Source organism: Diabrotica virgifera, chromosome 2 (assembly GCF_917563875.1).
Source record: "Diabrotica virgifera virgifera chromosome 2, PGI_DIABVI_V3a".
Taxonomy (NCBI): Eukaryota; Metazoa; Arthropoda; class Insecta; order Coleoptera; family Chrysomelidae; genus Diabrotica; species Diabrotica virgifera.
In genome coordinates this window covers 101722367-101740512 of record NC_065444.1, presented here as the reverse complement: position 1 = coordinate 101740512, position 18146 = coordinate 101722367, and the positions used below count along the sequence as shown (strand labels likewise).

At 33.8% G+C, this 18146-nt stretch overlaps 1 protein-coding gene across 1 annotated transcript in view; it reads left to right on the top strand.

Annotated features, from left to right (window-relative positions):
* The window catches only part of LOC114337127 (pseudouridylate synthase RPUSD2-like), a 398024-nt gene that overhangs the window by 379079 nt on the left and 799 nt on the right, over window positions 1-18146 (top strand). Inside the window, exon 9 of the mRNA XM_050643903.1 lies at window positions 5046-5365. Coding sequence (XP_050499860.1) covers window positions 5046-5365 — 320 coding nt within the window. The remainder of the gene's footprint in view (window positions 1-5045; window positions 5366-18146) is intronic.

Genomic DNA, 18146 nt, shown 5'->3' with positions numbered 1-18146 from the left:
TATAAATTTTTTTTCTAAAGTCATCTGTTGCCCCAAAAAATTAAAATAATGTATTTTACTAAAATTTACATTTGGCAACACGGCAGTTTTATTTATTTTGACACAGCTTAGATAAAAATATACAAATTGTAAACACAAACAGTCATATCATAATCACCTGTAACCCCAGAATAGGTACATCCTATTGTTGTGATATTGTCATGATTTCGATAGCGAGTATCATGATATTATGTTAATTACGTTTAGTGCAAGATTTACAGCAAGGCTATGTACCTATTTACCTCCAAGTAAAATAAGATCTTCAGAGAACCCGAATTTCTGTGTAAAGTGTTATGTGCAGATAAAGTTTATTTTTACGAATGGTGTGTTTAACTTTCGTGGTTGACAAAAGTATGAATTTGTGGGCTGGGAATATTTTTTATAATCATCTAATTGAACCATTCGAACTTCCCAGAAGATTGAATGGAGAAATGCAGGTACTCAAATGTTTGCAACATGTTCTATCGATGCTTCTTGAAGACGTAGCTTTATTGTAATAAAAATTTTTTATGTAAGTTAAAACACTATACAAACCTTATTTATTAGATATTTAATAAACACAAATATTATGCTGTTTTTCTATTACTGTTATCAGTATTTTATCAATGTATATTATGCCTATGATCGATGATTCATGATAGTTGAGTTACAGTAAAATTATTTTAGCACAGAAGGAACGCAGCGCTGCCGGCTGTATTTGCTTTTCTGTGGACATTAATCAAATGCATTAAAATTAATAAATTATTTTTTTGAAAACGGTTGACTTAACAAAAAAAATTTATTAGACTTTTTTGCTCTAAATGGTGCACTTAGCCCATACCTTGAAGGAACGCACTATTTTCCGGGACACCCTGTATAAAGGAGAGAAGGAGAATGGTCATTAATTCCAAACTGATTTTGAACTGGAAGTATATAGTTAGAAAGAATTCTTTTCTCTGTAGAAAAAAAATAAGTGCGATGGTATTGAAGTATTGCAAATCTGATGATTGAAGAATAACAATTCATTTAAAGATAATATATGTAAGATATTTGAAATGAATAACAGGGTTATTTTTTATTTAAGGAAAAAAACATCATTTTTTTAATACATACCCATTACTCTTCAAAAAGGTGTTGGAAAACAAAAAAAAACCTCTTCTTTTCAAAACCACTTAACAACCAAGAACAAAACAACTTCTTCCCACGTAAACGTATATTCTATTCAAACATTTCAACTAAAATTTTATATTCTCTGTAATGGCCACTGGCGTGATGGCTGATGGGTCTGCTTTCAACAACAGCCGAGATTGAAGTGACGAATAGCCCCTTCTTCAATGACAATCACGTCAGCCGGAAGCCGTATCGATACACAAACCAACTTCTAGGTTCTGAATTCCCCAAAAGTTACCAATTTTGTAGTCGATCAACTGCAACTTTCAATACAATTGTCTGTAAAGTTGGTTGCATACCTAGTTACTATTGGAATAAATATTTTAGTAACGATGGTAATAACTAATCGTTACACGACGATCTGGATGTTACCGACATCCGACGATCGACCGAGCGTGTTATCAGTAACTGGATGCAAGCCGCACAAAACAGATATATGGAAAGAGCTGAGGGAGACCTATGTCCAGCAGTGTCCAGCGTACAGGTTTAGATGATGAGTACTTTTCCTAAACCAATAGATCACATTGTTAACTAACATTGTCATAATTTTTTACAAAAGGTCTCATTTTGATAGAGATGCCTGTTATTTTGTTTTAATGTTCCATTAATCAATGAATGGCTAACATCAAACATTCGGGTTGTGTTTTTTTATTAGAAGTAGTTCTCCTAAAACGCAAGCATAACGTCCAAGTAGCCTTTCATGTCCAAGTTTGCCAAAACGCGTTTCTATTTTACTAATTGTCCCTTGTGATATAGGCGGCAACTGATGGACAAAACGTATTGTCGAGTGGAGGCCAAGAGAATAAGCACTACAGAGCAGAGACCGCCCACCTACCAGATGGACTGAGGACCTGAAGCGGTAACTGTGATGCAAGCGGCACACGATAGATACAGATGATAAAAGATCTCCAGCAGTCGACGCGTACAGGTTAATGATGATGGTTTAGGATGCTTTGCAGTTTGTCATAGAAATTTTTCTTTCCTTTGGTTTACAGTTTTTTTACATACCTACTATTTTGTAAATTCATGTAGGTACATACAAACTATTTACAACTGTTTCGTTACTGCATTGCCTTTAATAATATCTTACCGCATTGCTATTAATAATGTCTGCCACATCCGTCTTCGATACGTTACGTGAGTATATATCCTGCATATGTCTTCATTTATTTCTCCCAGATATTTTTACAATAAAATATCTGACAAGCAAAGATGCGGCCAAGCGTTGTTTCATCCGTCTTATTTATGTTCTCATGTTTTCAGCTGCCTGTTTTATTTTAGCTGATAACGCTGTCTATATTTATCGCGTAACCAGACATATCATAACGCGACAGTTCGTAACCACACAAATGGTAACGGACAACTCGTACGGCGACAGTTCGTAACTATACACATTCGTAACGGTACAATTCGTAACGTGAATTATTCTGTTTATTTTGTTAACGTGGAAACTAATAGTCCCAAGAGCTGGAAGTGAATTTTGCTCGTGATAAGTAATATGGACAAACTATACGGGGATATGATGAATTAGTTGTGTACATCACTTTCCCGCACGGGCGGAAAGTAGAGCGGGGGACAAGGGTAGTTATAAGGGGTCAAAGTCGCGGTTTTTATTATTTTTTTTTTGTGGCGCGAATGATGAAATAGTGCACCAAAATTTGGAAATAAGTAGGCCAAGACGTAACTAAGTAAAATATTCAGGGGTGGAACACTGTGTGGGGGATGAAGGTCAAATAAGGGTCAGATTCGCTGTTTTTATTATTTATTTTGTGACGCTCATGATCGAGATAGTGCACCAAAATTTGGGAATAAGTAGAACATGACATAACTAAGTAAAATCTCCAGGGGCGGAAACCAGAGCGGGGGACGAGGGAAGTATTAAGGGGTCAAAGTCGCGGTTTTTATTATTTTTTTGTGACGCTCATGATCGAGATAGTGTACCAAAATTTGGAAATAATTATGTCATGACAACTAAGTAAAATCTCCAGGGGCGGAATGCTGCGTTGGGGACAAAGAGGTGGGGACAGGGGTGAAGATAATAATTATAAGGGGTTTTTTGTGACGTTCGTGATCGAGATAGTGCATCAAAACTTGGGAATAAGTAGATCGTGATATGACTAAGTATAATCTTCAGGGGTGAAACGCTGTGTGGGGGACGACGGTAGTTATAAGGGGTCAAATCCGCGGTGTTTATTATTTTTTTTTGTGATGTTCGTGATCGAGATAGTGCACCAAAATTTGGGAATAAGTAGACCATGACATAACTACGTAAAATATCCAGGGGCGGAAACCAGAGCGGGGGACGAGGGTAGTATAAGGGGTGAAAGTTTTATTATTTATTTTGTGACGCTCATGATCGAGTGCACAAAAATTTGGGAATAAGTAGGTCATGACGTAATTAAGCAAAATCTCCAGGGGCGAACGAGTGGCGGTCAGGGATCCGTTTTTTTGTCTCCCACGCAGCGTTCAGCCTCTGGAGATTTTGCTTAGCTACGTCATGATCCACTTATTCTCCAATTTTGTTGCACTATCTCGATCACGAACGTCACAAAAAACCCCCTTATAATTTTTATATTCACCCCTACTCGTTTGTCCCCCTCTCAGCGTTCCGTCCCTGGAGATTTTGCTTAGTTACGTCATGGCCTACTATTCACAAATTTTGGTGCACTATCCCGATCATGAGCGTCACAAAAAATAATAAAAACCATGACTTTGGCCCCTTATAACTACCCTCGTCCCCCGCTCAGGTTTGCGCCCGTGTGGGAAAGTCATGTACACGATTAATTCAACAAATCCCCGTGTAGGTTGTCTATATTACTTATCACGATCAAAATCCGCTTCTATCTCTCCGACTATAACTTTAATTACAATAGTTACAATTAAAATTACGTTTATCAATTTAACGAACCAGTATTATGCCGGATTTATACTCAGCTATTGCCACTGCTGCTGCCGCTGACGGAAATATTGCCCGAAATACGATATCGATGCGAGTGAGGTGTTTACATCAGTTCCTCGCCAATATCTTCACAACTCATTATCGAATGACTCACAAGAAAGGAATGTGATGACAGCATCTTCTTGCTCCCTTACTCACTTGCCGCTTTGCCGGCGGCAAGTGAGAGAGAGAGTAGTTGAATGTGAATACCCACTCGTCCTCGCGCTGCCTCCCTTTGACTTCCGCCACAGAAAACCGACTCTTTGGGTATGTAGGTGCAATGGCAATAGCATGACGAGCAGCAGCGCGAGTGAGGTATTTACACATTCACGCTGCTCACTTCCCTGTCCAATTCCCTGTCGAACAGTGCTGAGTATAAATCCGGTATTAGATAAATTTTTGAAACTTTAAGATAAGTATAATCTAGTAATCTAAAGTATATTAATTATTATAGTAAATACATTATTATCAAACTGTTTTTATTTGTTTTATTATTTTTCACTTGGTTTTACTGCTTTAAAGTGATAATTCAAAATAAGAAATTGTAAAAAATTCTTTAGTTGTAATATTAACAAGAATATATACAAAAACATGTATGACATGTATTTAAAAAGGAGTGGCCTTAAAAAAAACCACTACTTTTGGTATAGGAATGTATACAAATTGCAGTTTTGTATAAAATCCGTAATACTAAATTTGCTAAAAAAATTGAATATTGGCGTTACTAATTATCCGTTACGAATATTTATAGTTACGAACCGTCGTTGTTACGAAGTATCGCCGTTACGAACTGTGGTCGTTACGAATTGTCCGTTACCAATTGTCGGGTTACGAACGGTCGCGTTACGAGATTTCATGTAAGCATTTATCGTCAACATAGCATATCTAATCATAATTATTTTAATTTGTTTTTTTTTAGGACGTGTCCTAGGGGATGACGAGACAGACTCTGTATCTCGGGAAGCATCTCCGTGTGAAGAAACCTGCGACAATGCGTCAACAGCTTCGCAGGATTCTTCATCAAGAATGGCCATGGACTCGAATAGTGGTAATAGTAGTGGTATAAGTAAAGTTGAGGTTAAAGTGACAGTTGCAACACAGACTGGCCAAGAAGCGCCAGATTTGGCCTTTAATCCAGAGAAAATGACAGTCGACACACACTGCTACGAATGTAAAGTGCGCTACAGGGACCCGAAACCACAAGATTTGGTTATGTACTTACACGCGTGGAAATATAAGGTAAGACAATAAATATTTGTATAAAACTGTACATTTCTGTTTCTTACTGTGTACTTTTACACCACATATATGTGTATTCTTCCATTTTATTAAAAAATATTTATTCATACATATTCATTGTACGTTATCAAGGTCCAGCTGAAAGATTTTTAATAGTTTTTAATGGACGGTTTATTCGATTCTCAAAAACAATTCTAAAAAAGAATATTATGTGTGAATCATGCTACAAAACCTTGTGTTTGTAATGGTAGATATTGAATGATATTTGATAAATATGTATATCTTTACTCTACGTTCCTGTTGTTTTAAACAGAATGAATCCTACAATCCGCTATTATTACATGCAACATTTGGTAACCACGAAACTGATGTAAGAGGTTCTTTATATTGGAAATACTCATGTAAGATAAAGAAGATGATATTTGATAAATATGTATATCTTTACTCTACATTCCAGTTGTTTTAAACAGAATGAATCGAGCAATCCACTATTATTAAATGCAACATTTGGTAACAACAAAACTTATGTTTGAGGTTCTTTGTAGTGGAAATACTCATGTAAGATAAAGACGATTACCCTGGCAATACTGTAGAAGTGATTTGCTTATGCACACAGGGTGTACCTACGTATAACAACACAAATTGTTTCACATCTACCTACCAGCTCAATTCCATGGCTTTCTAACACAGAAACTAGTTGCTGTACTGTGTATGTTTATAGTTAAATTTTTTCAACAGTTTGGTTGTTGAAATAATATGATAATATGAACAATATGTTTCTGTCAGATTTTGAATTAAACTAATTTTAAATATAATCAGCGTATAATAAGATTCCATAGAAGACGGAAATGATACAGTAACTCAATTACTCAATAATTACCTCAAGTAACTCAATATTAAATTTAACGAACTGGGGAGAGCCATGAATCCCTCCTGACCGTTCGATTTTATATCTGCTTACATTTTCAGAAAGGGATGTAGTTCATACCAAACCCTTCTTTCAGTGTGTCATAGATTATCGAATTCTCTTTAACGCATAAGTTAGAAGTGATAGAAAAATCGTATTTCCGTGATTATTATATATAGAACTTATAAAATTATGTATTCGTTGACGGGTCTTTGCATATTAAAGCGACTTAGATGTATGTATAACTGGTTGGCGATTACAATGCTCTAAATAGATAATCAATCAATGATGTGAATAAAGATAATTTGACACAGAAGTAATCGATCGTGACAGTACTTTCACAATGTCAACGGGGAAAATTACAATTATTGTAATTTTAGGTTAGTATTTTTCAACGACTTAATATAAATATTTTATATCGTTGGTATATTCGGACATTGTATAGTGAAATTTTATTTTATATTTATTTATTTTTTCGTTAAAACATTTTAAATAATAATATTCTGACAACTGTCAGATTTAACTAAAATGTCAAGCAATCATTCACGACATTCTTAAAATCCATAATGACGTCAAAATTAATAACGCACTGAAAGATGGGTTTGGTATGAACTCTAACTAATCAGTATTACAATTTTAAAATACAAAGTCAATCAAAAGTCTGGAAACGTCAAGCTATCTCTTATACAGATAGTACAAATTATATACATGAAGGAATACAACTATTCTGCAAGATAAAGATTTGAAGTTTGATATTTTTGTAACGTTGTCATATTTTCTATCCTCATTAGTCACTTTTGATTTTTTAAATACAAAACCCTGTATATTGTACCTGTATTAATATATCCACTTCAATATCAGTTCAATCGTATACAATACTTTTGATATTGTGTACTCAGGAACATCTTAAAAAGATAAAACAAAAGTCTAGACACGCCCAATCGTTTCAATAAATTGTACAACTTGTACAATTGTACCTAATCAAGTGTTCAAAATATCCTCCTGTTGTTAATGGCAGCTAATCTGGAAAGCTCAACGTAGGTGGCGCGCGTGTAGTTGGAGGTCACCTCAACTTACGTCAACACTTCAAATCAATCTATTTCTAAGTAAATATTGCATATTTGTTTGGCTGTGTGAATTAAACTTAAGCATAAAATCCCTCAATGTTGTGCTGTGCATTTGTGCTCATCGAGAACATCAAGACACAGGATTTTCAAAAATATTCTGATGAGAAAAAAGTGGATTGTAGTAATAAGAATGGATAAATATGTACTGACAATAAATGCACGTATCTGCAAAAAAAAATTGTTGAAACAGATTACGTATTGCCCCTAGATTCGATTGTAAAAATAGAATACTTCACTATAAAATTCAGATCAAAATTTATTATAAACGCACGGATTAAGATATGCAATTTTATATATTCACACTGTTGCCACATCTACAATCGCTTTTTATGAAGTGAAAATATAAAAAAAATTATATTTAAAATAATAATATAGAAAAATGTGAAATAATAATTTGAAATAATTCTCAAGTTCTCAATATTTTTTAGTGACTAAAACATAACCTGACCAAACCTAACTTAGCGTCATCGAAAATAATATAAACAAGTTAATACCTGAAAATTTAAGTGACATGTTACCTTTAAAATATGCTTTAAAATGACTAAAACATTACCTGATCAAACCTAACCTAATCAAAAATAATATAAACAAGTTAATAACTGAAAATTAAAGTGACCTAGTACCATTCAAATATTCTTTAATGACTAAAACATAACCAAATCAAACCTAACCCTATTTTTTTCTAATTTCACCTTAAATTTAATATCGCCTTTCACCTAGACAAACACCCAAATAATTATACTTAATTAAATTAACACATTCTATATTTCTATAAGAAATTATTATTATTTTTTAAATAAGGCAACATTGCAGAATCAACTGCGCTCAACCCATGATTAAACCAAATTTACCCCAAATGCGCAACTGTCATGGCGACCATATTTTGAAAATATCACATTTTTAAATGAGATAAACACAAAAATTAATGCTGAGGGTACTTATTTGGGAATTTTAAATTGATAAAAAAGTAAAGCAGATATCATATACACACTAGACTCGTGGGGGGAGTGAGTCAATACCAAATAAATACCCTCAAATCTATACCTTCTGAGCTATAGAAATAAAACATTGAGACGATGATTAATATAGTTTATCATTCGATAAGGGCTTCCTTTTTTCCAGTAACTCTCGCATTCCTTCTCAATTCGTTTTTCAACGCACAAACAGCCCAAGATCCGTATTTTTCGGCCATAATTTATTATTTTTTAAAATCGTAATCAAAAACACCATATACAAACTTCACGAATTGTCAAAACGTTGACCTCCAACTACACTAGCGCCGCCAAGCGAGATCAAATGCGTACATAGCCGCCATTTAACAGTATTCTAAATGATGGTAGAATGCGTCTATTACATTTCTTCGTGTTTCTCTAGAAATTAATATGAATTCGTCGACAATTCTTTGCCTCTGGAACACTTGCTGGTTTTGTTTTATATAGTCTACTTTTCAAGTATCCCCAATAAAAATAATCTTTACGATTGAAATTGGGTGAACGAGGAGGGCCTTCAAGACTACCCACTCTACCACTCCATCGTCCGGAAAATGTCTGATCTAAATGACCCCGAACATTTACACCAAACAGAGCTGGAGCTCCGTCTTGCTGAAACCAGAAATTATTAAAATTGGCTTCAAACTTGTTTTTCAGGGCAGGTACAATTTTATTGCTTAGTACTATTTCATAAGTATAGCTTGTTGAATTCCCTTCTATAATAACCGGTCCAATGAATTGTGTACCCACTATACCCGGCCGTATATTTAGGTTTTGTGGCCTTTGAGTATGGTTTTCACCATAAAGGGACGATTCCGAACAAGACCGCAAACTGCAAACCGCAGACCGCAGCGACAGACCTACTGGTTCATATGGTTTCTTATGAGCTGTATGTCGAGTAGAGCGGCACTGTCGCCGTCGCACGCAGAACGTCGCCACCGCGGACCTCAGTACTGCACCAGAACCAGTAGTGTCGCCGATCGCAGAGCGAAAACACGTATTTTTGCTGTTTCCAAATTGACTGAAAAGTGAAAAGAATTGAATTTCTTTTGAAAATGAGTATTTTAAATAAAGAAGAAGAGCAATTAATTAATTTTGTAGCAAAATATTCAGTTATTTACGACGCAAGCTTCCTTCAAATTGGCTATTTTTAAATAGAGACCTAGTTGACTTCCTTTTTCTTTTATAATGCAAAAGTAAAAGATCGTCGTCATCTTCTTCTTCCATCAAAAGATATAACATTAATTCATCGTTGTTCATTGCGTCTGACATCCTACTTATACGACTTTTAATATTATACTATTATAAATAAATTCCCATCGTGCAATGCTGTTGTCGCTATTGCTATTATGTAGATGCAGTGCAGTTCTGCTCGGAATTGGTCTGACCGCAGACGACACTGTCGCTGCAGTTTACAGTCTGCAGCCACTTTCGGAATCGTACCTCTAGGTGTGAATTTACCTCATTCTAATACCTTAACTTGTGGCGCGATTTACATTTCCACACAGTGTAACATTATTTTGGCAGTTACAATTTTATTAATCAGTACCTCACTTAAATGTAATCTATGGTGGTTTAAATTCTTATGTAATACACACAAGACTGAAGAATGACCTGCATGATGTGTTTTTGCGGCTCTGCGTGAGGATGTATGTGTATCTTCAACGAAACTCTGCATTAAATATATATTTTTATTGTAATAATATCAAGTCTACCTGTTTGAATGGTATCTTTTACTCGTCCAGTTTCATCAAAACGCTTTACAAGTTTTTTATACCGTCGCCTTCTGGATACGAGAGTGGTTTGGTAAAGTATCGTTGAACAAGTTACAAGGCTACTTCACTATGGGCCGGTTGTTCGAACGTTAATCAAAAAGTTGATTATAATCAAGTCCCCAACAACCATCAAATAACAAAATCCGTTGTTCGTACGCCAATCCGTTGATTGTAATCGATTTTCTTAATGGGAATTAAATCGCGATATCAAATACACGTAAAACACTAATCATTCATTGTGATGTGTTGCATAAACGTCAATCAAGTTGACGTTTATGCAACAAATAATCAATCAATAACTAATATAATATAATATAATCAAATAATAACTAATCCAATAGTGACAATTCAGCAACCCAATCAAAGTTGATAGTAATTAAATATTTGATAATGATCAGCTGATTCCATTTTTGATTAGCGTTTGAACAGCCGGCCCTATAAGATCTTGTTTTGCTATCGCCGTAACCCCTCATTATTAAAACAGTAATTCAGTCTTTTTCATATTAAAAGCCATCTATCTTGTAGAGATTTTAAAAACACATAAAACAATTGCCAGCTTTAGTTATTAGGTAATACAATTTATTTTAAAAAATTTTAATCAACGTCAAGTTATTGTTAGTTTTATGAATTAATGTCAAAATCATAGCATTCTATATTTACTGAATTATTTCAAAACTATTTGGCACTGAAAAAATTTATTTAAGACCTTCGTCTTCGTCAGTAATAATACAATATACAGAGTATTGTATTTAAAAAAGCAAGTGACTTATGCCCGATTTCACCAACGATACCTAAACAGTTGCCTTGTTAAGTAATTCTTATCGATAGGAACTTCCTAAGTCAATACTTAAAAACAATAGCGTTTCATAACTAAAAGAACTGCTTATCTAGGAAATTCTTTCCTACGTATTAATTCAGGTACGTTTGAACTATTTTTGATAAATATTATTTGTCATTACTGTTTGTTTGCCAATTTGGTTTTATTCAGTTTTGTACTGTTATAGTTATTTTATTTAGTATTGAGTTATTTGTGAATTAAGTTCGTATATAATAAATATAGTTTTGTATGTTATTTGTATATGTACAGTGAAATGGAGGAAGAGAAAAGAGTTGTAAATTTCACATATGACGAAAAATTAAAGTTAGTTGAATTGTCATTAATAAAATAATTTTAAAATAAATAATACGTTGAAAATTGCTTTTTATTATTAATTTTTAATGACACACTTTTAGTGATATCATGAATGGGTTTTTGAAACACAACACTAGTTTGTTAGGTAGTAGGTAGACTACATAATTTTGTCAATAGACCTGTAAAAAACTCCAAATGATTTTCTATATTTTCCAACACATATTATACTCGTATTATTAGTATATTTATAAGATAACACCAAATTACAACTACTGAAATTACAGAATAACAGAAATATTAAGGTAAGAAGGAAATTATTGACAAACGTCACAAGTACATTAGTCAAAATTGTAAAAATACAACGTGCCTGTCAACGATAAGTAATACCTAAAGTTTAGGGAGATCGAAAACCGTATCCTAACGTAAGGTAATGCTTAATCGGTTTAGGCAATTCTTATCGTATAGTGAAATTAGTTTTAGAGTTAGGAAGTACCTAAACCCACTTAGGTAATTCTTAAATATTTAGGTATCATTGGTGAAATCGGGCATAATAATATCAGAAAAATGGTACATATAACCGGCTACATTGCAAGCATCAAATTTGAAGTCTCCATATTGTAGAATAAGCGTATCTCGATTTTTGTTACATTGCAAGCATCAAATTTGAAGTCTCCATATTGTAGAATAAGCGTATCTCGATTTTTGTACAATTCGGATCATTCGCTTAAGTCTTAATCCATTCACTTCCTATCGAAGAGGATGGAACACGGCTAGGAGCCATTCTGTTAAACGACACCTGACTGAAGTAACTAGGCGCGTGAACGGCAACTGAATGAAGTAACCATATTACTCACCGGTGCGTGAACGGCATGTGAGTGCCGTTGTTGGCACTCAGGTGCCAACATATTGTTCATACACAAATTTCCTACAAATTTAAACATAAAACTGAAAAATTACAATATTTACTTCAGCCTTCATAGTCCTGTCGCCAGGGGGGGTACAACGGCCTCGTTAATTCAGATGGACTTACTCAAGTTTTTTTTATGTATTTTGACCCGTAGAACACGAATTTTTTGGGTAACAGTTGATCCGGATGTCGATAAGATTGTTATAGACCAAGAACTTGAGGAATCAAATAACAGCGATTTTTGGCAAAACAAAACACTATTTTGTATTTTTTGGGCCATTTTAAGTAAAAAATATTTCTACAAGTTTTTTCGTAGGATGCACAGTTTTCGAGATAAACGCGGTTGAACTTTAAAAAAATCGAAAAATTGCAATTTTTGAACCCGAATAACTTTTGATTAAAAAATAAAATAGCAAGTCTGCTTACCGCATTTAAAAGTTTAAGTCAAATTATATCGGTTTTGATTATTTCCATTGGTAAAAATTTATTTTTTTATTGTTTAACAAAGCTATAAACACGTAGGGTTTCCCGTGCTTTTACATGTGTTTTAACGCATGTAACGTAGAAATAGTCTTGATTGCACTAGTACCTATTCTACCTACTCGTTCGATTTTAAATGAGAAATCATAGAAACATCACTCACGCACTAGTTGTTTGTAGCTTTGTTTAACAATAACACAATAAATTTTTAGCAATGCAAATAATCAAAACCGACATAATTTGACTTGAACTTTCAAAGGCGCTAAGCAGAATTGCTATTTTATTTTTTAATCAAAAGTTATTCGGGTTTAAAAATTGCAGTTTTTCGATTTTTTGAAAGTTCAACCGCGTTTATCTCGAAAACTGTGCATCCTACTAAAAAACTTGTAGAAATATTTTTTGCTTAAAATGACCCAAAAAATACAAAATATTGTTTTGTTTTGCCAAAAATCGCTGTTATTTGATTCCTCAAGTTCTTGGTCTATAACAATCTTATCGACATCCGGATCAACTGTTACCCAAAAAATTCGTGTTCTACGGGTCAAAATACATAAAAAAAACTTGGGTAAGTCCATCTGAATTAACGAGGCCGTTGTACCCCCCCTGGCGACAGGACTATCAGCGAAAAATATTTAAAGCTAAATCTTCAGTCAAAATTATGTATAAATCTCTAGCTTTTGTAAATTATTAACGACCCAACATAGTAGCCATAAATAAAATAAAATGTCTTTGTATGTCGAGACTAATGAAGAGGACATTATAACAGGCATGACAAAAGAGCGTTGCAAATGTTTTTAATGATAGTAGGTAAAACTTGCGAGAGGGTAATTTGTTACAACTTGGTTTTTATCACAGAAGCTTAATTTCTAGAGTGAGTGCAAATTTCGTGCATGTTGCATTGATGGAAATAATGAAATGAGTCTTTTTGTTCCCCTTGTTCTCGTAGTTTTGCGGAAATTGTACTCATTTATGTGAGTCGTTGTCATATATCATAGTTTATCTTTTTCATATCTACTTTATTTCTAAAGTAATTATATTCTTGAAAAGGGATATATCAACTTACCGAATAGGCTTACACAGTTGATTTCCATGAATTATGGTGTAGTCTTATTAGACTAGTTCAGTAGTCTTATTATTTAAAGTGTATGAAGGTGTTGTATAATTTGTCAGAATCGCCATGTATAGATAGGTGATTTGTCAGGATCACCATGTAAAAACACTGGTTTACCAGCGTAATAATGCTGGAGCTGCTGTATTAGTTGAGAGAGTAGTTAAGACATAATTGCGACACATCTTCTTGAATTAAAAACAGTGGCGGCTGGTGAGGGAGGAGAGAGGGCTACGGGGCACCGCCCTCCTTAGACAAAAATGATGTGCAAACAATTAATTATATTTCATATTTTCATATTGTATATTCACACTTTGATGTTGAAACTTCATTCAGCTTTCTATTGCAACTTTTTATTTGCAATGTTTATTATTATTTATATTTTTATTAGTATACATTATAATATAGCCTTGCAAGCATTATTGACAACGACGTTCCCGATAAAACAGATGTTAATATGCCCTCTATTCAGTTTTAAGCCTTTTTCTTAGCGTTCACCAAGGTTTTCAATCATCTCTGTGAACTGATGCTGTTGAACGACACGAAAAAATCTTTAATTTTAGTCCGCAATTCCGTAATGTCAGACGGTGGATAGGTACGAAAAACAGTCTCCTTCAGCATTCCCCATAATATGGACGCATCAGGTGGCGTTAGGTCTGGTGAGTGCGATGTGCGACGGGTATGGAAAATCACTACCACGCGAAATAAGGCGATCCCCAAAAAGATTGCGCAGCATTCGAAGAGATTCTCTGGTCGTATGGCAGGTTGTCCCGTCCTGCTGAATCCATTGTTGATTTTGAATTTTTGTAAATGCATGTTTCCTTTCTGTATTTCGTTTTGTTAAATTTTTTATAGTCAGTCTGTTCATAAACTTTATCGAAGAAACATTACTTTTGTACAGTATGCGGCAAAATAAACAGTACTAAAATGAATATTGAAACGTTTATATTGAAATATTGAAACGTTTACAGGGTGTCCAGAAACTCTACCGACAAACGAAGACAGGAGACTCCTCAGATAATTTTAAGACAATTTAAGCCAATTCACCTAGTCCGAAAATGCTTCTTAAGGGAGCTAGAGCTCTTTGAAGATGGCGTCATGAAATTAGTTTTTCTTAAATATCTCCAGAACGCTTCTATTAAGAAAAACGAAAATTGGTATGCATATTTACTTTTCAGAGATGAATCGATTCTATCCATTGCAAATTTCTAGTACCGGTCATAGGCGTGCGTTTTGGGTAGAGCAACGGGTATTTTATCGCATAACTTTTTTGTCCTTAACTTTTATGCATTTTTGACACCGGATTATTAAATTGTGAGGTGTTCTAGTACTAAAAGGTACTCTTGATTTAAGTCGGTAAGACACACCGTTTTCTAGAAAGATCGATTTGAAAGTTTTTCGTTTTTGGTATTTGAAAAAAATTTAAAAGAACTTTGCAACAAAAAATGAAGTATTTTACCAACATAAAGTAAGAGTAACTTTTAGTACTCGAATACCTCATAATTTAATAATCTAGTGTCAAAAATGCTTAAAAATTCAAGACAAAAAAGTTATGCTATAAAATAACTGTTGACCTACCCAAAACGGACGCCTATGACCAGTACTAGAAATTCGAAATTAATGAAATCGATTTATCTCTGGAAAATAAATAAATGTACCAGTTTTCGTCTTTCTAAACAGTTTTTTTTTTAATTTTTTTTTTTAATTCAAAAAGCGAAAAGTTTTTAAATCGATTTTTCTAGAAAACGGCGTGTCCTACAGATTTAAAACAAGAGTACCTTTTAGTACTAAAATACTTCCCAATTTAATAATCCAGTATCAGAAATGCATAAAAGTTAAAAATAAAAAAGTTATGCGATAAAATAACCGTTGCCCTACCCAAAACTGACGCCTATGATCGGTACTAGAAATTTGCAATGGATGGATTAGATTTATATCTTGAAGATAAATACGAGTACCAATTTTTGTTTTTCTAAATAGAAGCGTTCTGGAGGTATTTAAGAAAAACTAATTACAAGACGCCATCTTCAAAGAGCTCTAGCTCCCTTATGAAGCATTTTCGGACTAAGTGAATTGGGTTAAATTATCTTAAAATTATCTGAAGAATCTCCTGTCTTCGTTTGTCGGTAGAGTTTCTGGACACCCATAGTACCTACTATACATGCTATTAGAGCCTTGCAAATATTATTCACGACGACGCACGTTCCTGATAAAAGAGATGTTAAAGATGCCCTCTGGCCAATAGCGGATCTACGAGGAGGGAAAATAAAGAAATTTCCCCCTAACAAGGTCCAAAATTAAAGAAAAAGAATTTTCAAACAAAAATACACTAAGCACCAAAATTAACGCACCACCTTAAAAATGGGACATTTTTGATTTATTGTATTTCCTAAACCTGTTGTCCGATTTTAGTGATTTTTTTAATATGTTATAGCTTTATTCTTCAAGAATATCGATGTAATAATATTGTTGCTAAACAGATAAGTGTCATTGTATACCGGGTGTAACAATGATAGTGTGTTTTTTCCTCAAAGTTTGGAACACCCTGTGGAATATTCTGGCGTATATAAAATATTGAAATTAAAACTCAACTGTAGCCTTATGCTTTCTTACCATTATGCTTTTTGATTCATTAGCTTATGTTGGATAATAAAAAAGTTAGGTACTTTAACAACTAGCCATGTTCTTTATCAATACAGGGTGTTTCTAAATAAGTGCGACAAACTATAAGGGGTAATTCTGCATAAAAAAATAATGACCATTTGCCTTATAAACATGTCCGCAAATGCTTCGTTTCCGAGATACGGGATGTTGAATTATTTCTTACAAACTGACGATTTATTTATTGATCTAAAACCGGATGAGGTATGCAAATGAAATTTGGTAAGTTTTAAGAGGTAGTTAGTGCGCATTTTTTTGGCATACAACTAAGAATTTTATATTCACCATTGGCGTACATACGGGTCATATTACCCGGTCATATTACCCATATACACGCCAATGGTGAATATAAAATTCTTAATTGTATGCCAAAAAAATGTGCAATAACTACGTCTTAAAACCTATAAAATTTCATTTGCATATCGCAACCGGTTTTAGAGCAATAAATAAATCGTCAGTTTGTAAGAAAAAATTCAACATCCCATATCTAGGAAACGAAGCATTTTCGGACACATTTTTATAAAGCAAACGGTCATTATTTTTTCATTCAGAATTACTCCTTAAAGTTTGTCGCACTTATTTAGAAACACCCTGTATTGATGAAGAACGTTGCTAGTTGTTAAAGTACCTAACTTTTTTATTATCCAACATAAGCTAATGAATCAAAAAGCATAATGTTAAGAAAGCATAAGGCTACAGTTGAGTTTTAATTTCAATATTTTATATGCGCCAGAATATTCCACAGGGTGTTCCAAACTTTGAGGAAAAAACACACTATCATTGTTACACCCGGTATACAATGACACTTATCTGTTTAGCAACAATATTATTACATCGATATTCTTGAAGATTGAAGCTATAAAATATTAAAAAAATCACTAAAATCGGACCACAAGTTTAGGAAATACAAGACATCAATAATGTCACATTTTTAAGGTGGTGCGTTAATTTTGGTGCTTAGTGTATATTATGGTTAATTTTTTAACCAAGAGGAGTAAGCCAAAAAGACAGATTCACACCCAAGAAAGTCACTAGAAAAGTCACCAAAATACATCTTCTTTTTTGGTTGATCATGTCGGCCCTCAACGGTAATCCATCAATATTATATTATATTACTACGTCGCTAAAAAGTTTTAAAAACAATTGCTTTTTATATAAAAGCAGACTAAAAATCTAAAAATTAAAGGAATAACACAGAAAACACAAAAAATCGCCGATATAACTATTTAACCTATGAAATGCCAAAAGTGTCAAAATTTGATAAATGTCATTAGTGTCAAAATTTTATAACAGTGGAGTAAACTTGCCTGCGGTTGGACCAATTACAAACAAGTATTACAACGCGGTAAATTTGAATCACTCCTCTTGGTTTAAAAACAAACTATAGCTGACAGGAAACCGAAACCACAGAAAAACAAATTCAACCCAATAAACACGCTAGTTAGGTTAAGGGAACTTAATGCCTATAAGTTATTATTTATGTCTTTTATGTAATCTGAGTTTATCTTTTTATGTTTTTTGATGGTTTTTCATTGGTTCCCCCTAATGCAAATTTCCCATCCCAAGGCAAATTTCTAGATCCGCCACTGCCTCTGGCACGAAAAAATCTTTAATTCTAATCCGCAATTCCGAAATGGCAGATGGTGAATATGTCTGACTCTTTCAGCATTCCACATATAATACGGGATCCGAATA